The sequence below is a fragment of the Nelumbo lutea genome, chromosome 4, assembly GCF_056320005.1.
Source record: "Nelumbo lutea isolate HS-2025 chromosome 4, American lotus-T2T, whole genome shotgun sequence".
In the NCBI taxonomy this organism is placed as follows: Eukaryota; Viridiplantae; Streptophyta; class Magnoliopsida; order Proteales; family Nelumbonaceae; genus Nelumbo; species Nelumbo lutea.
The window spans coordinates 80,849,210-80,857,119 of record NC_142687.1 but is presented as its reverse complement, the minus strand read 5'-3'; the positions used below and the strand labels follow the sequence as shown (position 1 = coordinate 80,857,119).

At 39.4% G+C, this 7,910-nt stretch overlaps 1 protein-coding gene and 1 long non-coding RNA gene across 2 annotated transcripts; one reads left to right on the top strand and one right to left on the bottom strand.

Annotated features, from left to right (window-relative positions):
• Window positions 1-3,268: 3,268 nt before the first annotated feature.
• On the bottom strand, window positions 3,269-7,910 carry LOC148861294 (uncharacterized). The gene is made up of 2 exons (XR_016094937.1): window positions 7,159-7,910; window positions 3,269-4,638 (listed from the first exon to the last, which is right to left on the bottom strand). It is a non-coding gene; the product is annotated as an uncharacterized LOC148861294 (long non-coding RNA).
• On the top strand, window positions 4,554-6,841 carry LOC148861295 (uncharacterized). Its single transcript, XM_088941344.1, has 3 exons — window positions 4,554-5,229; window positions 5,393-5,530; window positions 6,147-6,841. The coding sequence occupies exons 1-3, from the start codon at window positions 5,072-5,074 to the stop codon at window positions 6,694-6,696; spliced, it is 846 nt and encodes a 281-aa protein (XP_088797470.1). The 5' UTR covers window positions 4,554-5,071; the 3' UTR covers window positions 6,697-6,841.

Sequence of the window (7,910 nt, the reverse complement as noted above, 5' to 3'; positions counted from 1 at the left end):
ACTTTTAGGGATTTAAAAATACAAATCTTAAATAAAGATGACAATTTGACCCACCCCTAGTGGGGATCCTATCCATCCCACCCTAGTCAGGGTGATTATTTTTATCGTCACACAATTGGGTTAAGGCAGGAAACCTGCCTCAAATATACCCAAATAGATAATATATGTTATAACATACACATATAATATAACATTATAACATATAATAATATGTGTTAATGTGTTTTTGGTTTCCAGTTAGAAATGATCGGGCAAATTTGTGGATCCCTCTTCCCCGTGGGGGCAGGGCCATAGGGATGGGTCTGAGATTTCCAACTCTACCAGAATATGGTGTGGAGACCGAGTGTGGTGCATATGTGGTACACCCGGCATTGCCCGCTGTTAGACAATGTATGCCCTTAGATCCAATCAGAATGATGTACCTTATGACATTTAATGTAAATGAATAAAGTACATATTTGATTCATGTTATTATGGTGTGTTTTCGTGTAATACCCTTAAACTGGACACATATGAGACTCATGTTAGTTTAGAATCTTCACAGTCATTGGATAGATCTGGAGAGATTTATCCTGCCAAGGCTGACACTGATGTGCCGCCAAGTTGGTTGGGGTAGCTTGTCTTAGCTGCTAGGGTGAGACCTGAGGTACATGCAGTGTAGGTTTTCTTGAAACCTTGAACCAGACCAGAATTCCAGTATTGCCCTGGACCTTAAAGATTGATGGGCAAAACTAGAATGTTACACCTGACCCCTAGACTCGATTATGATATTGCACTAGGTGTCGGATTGGACTGTATTTGATATGCCAATCAGTGAGATCCTTAGAGGGGGTCAAAACCTAAGTATGTTGGGACAGTCTGAGAATTCAGCTGAGTGGGTGATCATAGTGACGGGATCAACCCCTTTGTAGAACAAAGTGAATGATCGGGGATGCATTCTCTTTGATGAAAACCAAAACTGCCAGCAATTGATTTCAACCATTAAAATTTGTTTTGCAAAATATATTTATATAGAGATATACATATATATTATGGTTTCAAAATGTTTGCAAAATGTTTTAATTCTCGGGATCCATGTGAATAGAGAGTGCAGCATTGTACCTTGTCGTCGAGGGAGAGGTCATCTCTTGTCGGGCAATGTTTGATCATTATGGGCTAAGAGGTTAAGTGTAAGACCATTGAGGGTAATATCTAATGGGCTAATCTTGCATCTACCCACAGTCCTTGGGTTTTATAAGGTGGCTTGACCCGGGGACCATTTAATGTAAATATTTGGCTCATTAAGAGCTCATGGTGATGGACTCAGGGGTTCACAGTCTCCTACAGTGAATTTGGTCAGGCCTTGTAACAGATGATGGGCTGAATCCATGTGGTTGATGTGTAAATCAATGTTTGGGACCCACGCCATACAATGATACCCAACTAGGTAGCAGTTTGTAGGATATATGAGCACATAGACTTAATGGGCCTAAAGCCCAATTCGAGCTGGTTTAATTTGATTAATTAAAGAGGGGTGGTTCTAGGATTTAGATCAGTAGATAGGATAAGGGATTATCATTATCCACTCAAAGAGTCCAGATCAAAATAGAGATTTGGATCAGAAAACTCTTAATTGGATTAGGAGGGCTGGTCTTTATCTACAAATAAGATAAGGGATTATCCTTATCTCTTAAAGAGAGTCTAGATCCAAATACAAGATTTGGATTAGGAAACTCCTAATGGGACTAGGAGAACCTCTCTTTAAGGCTATAAATAGAGGAGGAGGGTGAACCCCAATTCACCCAATCAGATTACTGAAATAAGAGAAAAGACAGCATATAGTTAGACTAACGCCATCTTCTGCTCTTGCCTTCTCTTTCTATTGCCGCCATTGCCAGTTCAATCTCCACCTGTAGGAGCGATCAAGAAAGGTTTTTGATATCAGTTTTTGGGAGAAAAAGTGATCTGAAGTCATGCTCACTCGCCCTCCATCAGATTCTTGGTAAAAGATTAGGTTCTTACTGAAGAACCACCCTGCTGATTCAGTTCCACCCTACGTTGTGTCATCTTCAGTGGGAGCAGTCTTTGGTGATCTCCTTGGCGTGAACATGTTCATTGAGAGTTATTACTACTCTGTATCAGGAATATCCCTCTCCTACCTTTTGGTTCCAGACTTGGTCCGGTTTAGGTTCAAGGTTGATCCTTGAAAGTGCAGTTTTCTAAAATAGGGAATGTGATTCCCACATGGGAGAGAGAAATTTTTGAAATTTCGCTCAACCTACCTGCAGGGTTCGGCCATCCATATGATGGATCTCTAATCCCTTCACCCGCCCTATTATCCATTGCCATCTCTAATCTTAAAGCTTATTCGATATTTGGGTTTTGGTTCCGCCTTTACATCAATAGACGATAAAGTGAATATGGTCCCCAAGTCCTCAACTCTAGGGTCTAGACCCTCCAGACTCCACACTTTAATTGACAAAGAAAGGAGTTGTGGCCCTAGTAAAATATAAAACAACTCTTCTATGCTTGGATACATGGTTTTAAAAAACGATCCAAAATGTCTAGTTTGAATTGATGGCCCGTTTTAATAAAATTAAAAATAAAAATGGCCAAAAATCGTTGAACGGGATTGACAGGTTGATAGTTCGACTATACAAACAAATAGATCGTTGACTAAATCAACATTTTTTTGGCCAGAGACCAGATTTGGTGTAAAACAGAACCGTTTGCCTGAATGATTCCCGAGCTGAATAGTCTAACCATCCGGGTTAACAACAGTTCAATAACCATAATTTAACATGGTCCCAAGTCCTCAACTCTAGGGTCTAGACCCTCGAGACTCCACACTTTAATTGACTAAGAAAGGAGTCATGGCCTTAGTAAAATATAAAACAACTCTTCTATGCCTGGATACATGGTTTTGAAAAATGATCCAAAACGCTCAGCTCGAATCGATGGCCCGTTTTAACAAAAAATTAAAAAAAGAATTAAAAATAAAAAATGACCAAAAACCGTTGAATGGATTGATAGATTGATAGTTCGACCATCCAAACAAATAAGTTGTTAACTTATTCAATAGTTTTTGACCAAAAAATAAATTTAGGGTAAAACAAAACTTTTACTTAAACAATTTCCGAATTAAATAGTCCAACGATCCAGATCAACATCAATTCGAAAACCATAATTGAACATGGTCCCTTAAGTCCTAAACTCTAGGGTCTAGACCCTCCAGACTCCATTGACAAAGAAAGAAGCCGTGGCCCTATTAAAATATAAAACAACTCTTGTATCCAACGATATATGTGGCATTCATTCATGAATCATGCATGATTAGAATAAGAAAATTAAAAAAGAAAAAAAAGAGAAAGGAAAAATGAAGAAGCTAGGTGCATGCACTACGCGCTACGCCACCAACCTATATCATTGAATGCATTTACAATTTGATTGGAGAAGGCTCAATTATTTGTTTGTTGCACCTGTTTCTATCTTATCATCAGTTATCACCACAGCATCTCTCTTTAATCAGATCACACCACCCTTTACTTGTTCAAGCCTGTCTCTGTCCCCTACGAAGCGACTCATTAAATTGGCATCACAAGTACGTGGGCCCACACCCACACGCTCTCATCAATTCCTGGACCTCACACCCCCGCCCCCCTGATCTCTCTTATCAAAACAACAATAATTCCTCACACCCCCGCTTTCTTATTACCTACAAACAAGACACTGTTCCAACTCTCGTACAAAGCCAAACCACCACAACATATAATTGAAAACAACTTCCTCTCTTCTTCTGCGGTTCTGCTTCGTGGAGAATAAAACTTGCCACGTGGCATACAGGTAAAAAATCTTGTGATATCATCATCATCAACTTCCTCCTGCAGCGTGTCAATGTCACAGACTCACAAAAGAAAGAACAAATAAGAGGTGGGCCGCCCGTGTTTTGGGGGGACTTGACTCTTGAGGCATGTGAACCGGGTTCGGCCTTTTCTGTGGGTCCCAATCCCACCAAAAAAGTTAAAAAGCTTTTTTAGAAGCTACCAACGTATAATTGGATTATGGGAAAGCAAAGAACAAAAGCAATTTACGACCTTCGCTTTCCATTAGAAAAAGAGAAAAGAGAGCCTTTTCATCATCCAGATGAGTTCGTGCTTTTCCCCAAATAATGCGCTCTTGAGCCGACATGCATGCACTTTGCACAGAGAGTTGAACATACAGGCTTCTTGTTTTGTTGCTTCTTAGACTCTCTCTCTCTCTCTCTCTCTCTCTCTGGAGCACTGCAATTAATAGGTTATCCAAGGGCAGGGTCCCACAGACCAAAAGAAATATCTTTTTCATCAGGCAATGGCAACCCTGGGATTAATTTCAGGACAATCTGCTCCGGCCAGGTGGTGTTGGAGGGAGGAATCCTCCATGTCTAAGGAGGTGTGTGAAGGTGCAGTTTGATGGTGGCTGATGACAATGGACAATTCAGTTCAGAGCCGTCTGATCACTGTGTTTGATTGAAATCAGAACATGGTTTCATCAGTTTGTGAATAATCAAGGACAGTTTGTGGTGGATCCCACACATAGTTTCCAGTTTCCCCATGCGATATGGGCCATGAACTGATATGTATGCATGTCCTTTGCACTGTGAAGCAATACCCACCTTTCCATCTTGATTAATTCAATAGCAACAACATTCACAGAGAGACAGAGAGACAGAGAGAGAGAGAGATCAGATATATCATATATATGAAGTTATGAACATTCAAAGTTACTGTTTTTCTGATATTGTTATCAACTAGAGAGGGTAGGGAGGGGATAGACATAGCCTTTGCATTTATTTAATTATTGTGCTTCTTGATAGGCTATAACTTTTGTATTAAATGAGAGTGGAAAAGGAGGAGAGATAGCAACTTGGGCTTTTGTCATCTCTTGCCTCCCCTTTATTGGGACTCTTTGTTTCCATTTCTTTATCACTTTCTCCCTAACTCCTTCTGTTCCTTGCCGGCCATCTTCATTGTTTCCCATCTCCCTCTCAGCTCTGTCTTAATCAGGTTTTGATTTACTTATAACCAAACCAGAAGCCAAGAACAGATAAAAACCCATGAGAGAAGACTCTAGTGTAAGAATGAACATGCTACAAGAAAGAGAAGAAGAAGCAAAAGAAACCCATAAGAGATCTACAATGAATTCTCCTTGTGAGAAAACTGATTCCAAGTCTTCAAAGGAGAACAAAACAGAAAACCAAGCATCCAAAAGAAGGTAAGTATTTTATCTTTCCATTTTTCAATTTGAGAATTTACTGACCTAAGTTCTTACTTGATATTCTGCTTGGGTAGCTATTGGAGGATTTGGTCAGGCTATATACTCCTTTTCTTTCTTGTTGGGTTGTTTGAAATTTATGCATGTCTTGTAATCATAATAGGAAAGTGATCCAGAAGACTGTGGTCACAGTGAGGATTGAAGAAAATGCTGGAGGGCAGAAGAGTGAAGGTCCACCTTCTGATTTTTGGTCTTGGAGGAAATATGGACAAAAACCTATCAAAGGATCTCCTTACCCAAGGTATCTAGCTATACTTTCCTTTGATTCTCCACTTCCTTTTCCCCCCTTCTTAGGATGCCTTGGGAGGGAATGCTTCCCAGAGTTCCTGTTTTAGGTGGTTTTACTTTTATCATGCATCTCCTATTGCTGATGTATATGGCTTTCTTTTCTTTATCTTATTCCCATTTTTCATATTTTCCTTTTTCCCTCCCTTCTCTCACCTTTTCTTTCCAAATTCTATGAATCTCTCTCTCTCTCTCTCTCTCTCTGATTCAAGGGTCTTTAAGGAAAAATAAACAAAATACAAATTTTGGTTTTTCTTTTTTTATGATGTTTTAATTTGTTTCCCTTTCCAATGAATCATTGTATTCTTTTGTACTTGGAAACATAGTGATCATTGTTAAATTCATTTTCTTTAGCCATGTTTGGTAGGCATAATTTTTACTGATTAATTTCCATTTTTAGGATTTTTTTGAGTTTCTTCTCCCCCTCCTTTGATGCATGGATAATCTATTAGTTTCTTTATTCTTTTTTAATAAACTAAACCAAAAAGATCCTTGAATCATTACTGTTAAATATTCTCGTCCAAATCTCTCCTCTCACATTGAAATCACCAAATTTTCTCTACTTTCCACAGGGGTTATTACAGGTGCAGCACATGTAAGGGTTGCTCGGCAAGAAAACAAGTAGAGAGATGCAGAACAGATGCTTCAATGCTCATCATAACCTACACCTCCACCCACAACCATCCAGGTCCAGACGTCCACACAAACCCAAACCAAGGCCAACCAATCCTCAGCACTCAACCCACAGTAGAGGAGAAACTACTCCCCTCTACTCCACAGCAACAACAACTAGAGGAACCCATAATTGCTAGTGATGAAGATACCAGCAAAGACCATCTCCAACACTTGCAGTCTTCTCACAATTGCTCTCAGCTGGACATCATCACCAACCAGGAGGAAAATCCTTCAACAGTAGATGAGCAAGAGAAAACCCATAACCCATTAAGTCTCCTCTTCCATGAAAAGCCTCTCTCTTTCTCACCCCTTATGACCTTCTCCACCCCTAAATCTGAAGAAAATGACTTCTTTGATGAGCTCGAAGAATTACCCTTATCTTCATCTTTTACAAGCATCATGAGGAGCAGTTCCTTTGACGAAAGGATCCTTATTCTTCCTTCTTGAGAGGATATCAGTAAATGTGGTCATAGCTAGAAATTCTTATTTCTCACATATGATACACTAAATCATTTTAGTGTTTTCTTATTCTTCCCCCAATACCTCTCTCTCATCAGTTTTGGTTCAAACTTCTATACATTTTGTTACATAATTGTTTTCTGATTTGTTGATTTAAAGCGGGCGAATCAGCCGAGACAGATGATATCGTCTCTGGGCTGAGAAAATATATGGATGTGATGATATAAACACTTATGGGTTTCTGTGGATTTGGCCAGGATTAAAACCTAACACCCACAAAGGTCCCCAAGAAGAAGTTTAGAGAGAGAGAGAGAGACTGTGAAGTGAGTAGAACGTGGTAAAGGTGGAGATATATTTTATTGTCTTTACAGTTCTTCCTCATGGAATCTCTCTCTCTCTCTCTCTCTCCCAGAAAAAAAACAATAATAATAACACGTAAAGACGACTGACCTGCTACATGAAGATGATCCATTTGACGAGGAACCTTTATGAATTAGGCATGTGATGAAACCATTCTTGTGATTGTCATCTGATACATAGTGCTGTTTGGCTGAAAAGAATACCTGCTAATGTGTGGGAGAAAATAAAATGAACAGCTCAACCCAAAACTTTCTTCTCATTTGGTGTGGGACACTCCCAATTGATTTATACTGTATCAATATTAGGGTGTAGAGTTTGCTTCTGGACAGAGACCAACAGAAAATGCCAAAACAATGGTAGTTGAGAGCAGAATTCCTCCATGAAAATTCATGGCTGATCTGAGTATGCTGTCAACATAGAATCTCTCACCTGTTTTAGCGTGCGATTTTTACCCATCTCTTTGGGAACTTCATTTTAGAGACATGAGATTAAAATAACAGAGCTTTAAGATTCCAAAGCAATTTGCAGAATGATCGAAGATAAGAAGGCAAGAAACTGTAGATGGTAAAAAAAAAAAAAAAAACAATACCCAGAATTTCGAGCAACTCCTTGGTGCTTATCCAAGGTCTTAATTTGCGCACTACTAAATGAGACAAGTTCTGAAATCTGAACCACAAAACTGGTCCTTTTACCTTGATGAGAAGGAATTAATGATGCATCAATTGTTGGAATCTTGACGGGTCTTCCAAAATAATAATAAATGACAGGCGGCCATCGGAGTCTGTTTAATTTCATGGATAGAGATGATCAGAACAGGCCCACAGTCTCGATCTTGCTGCCGT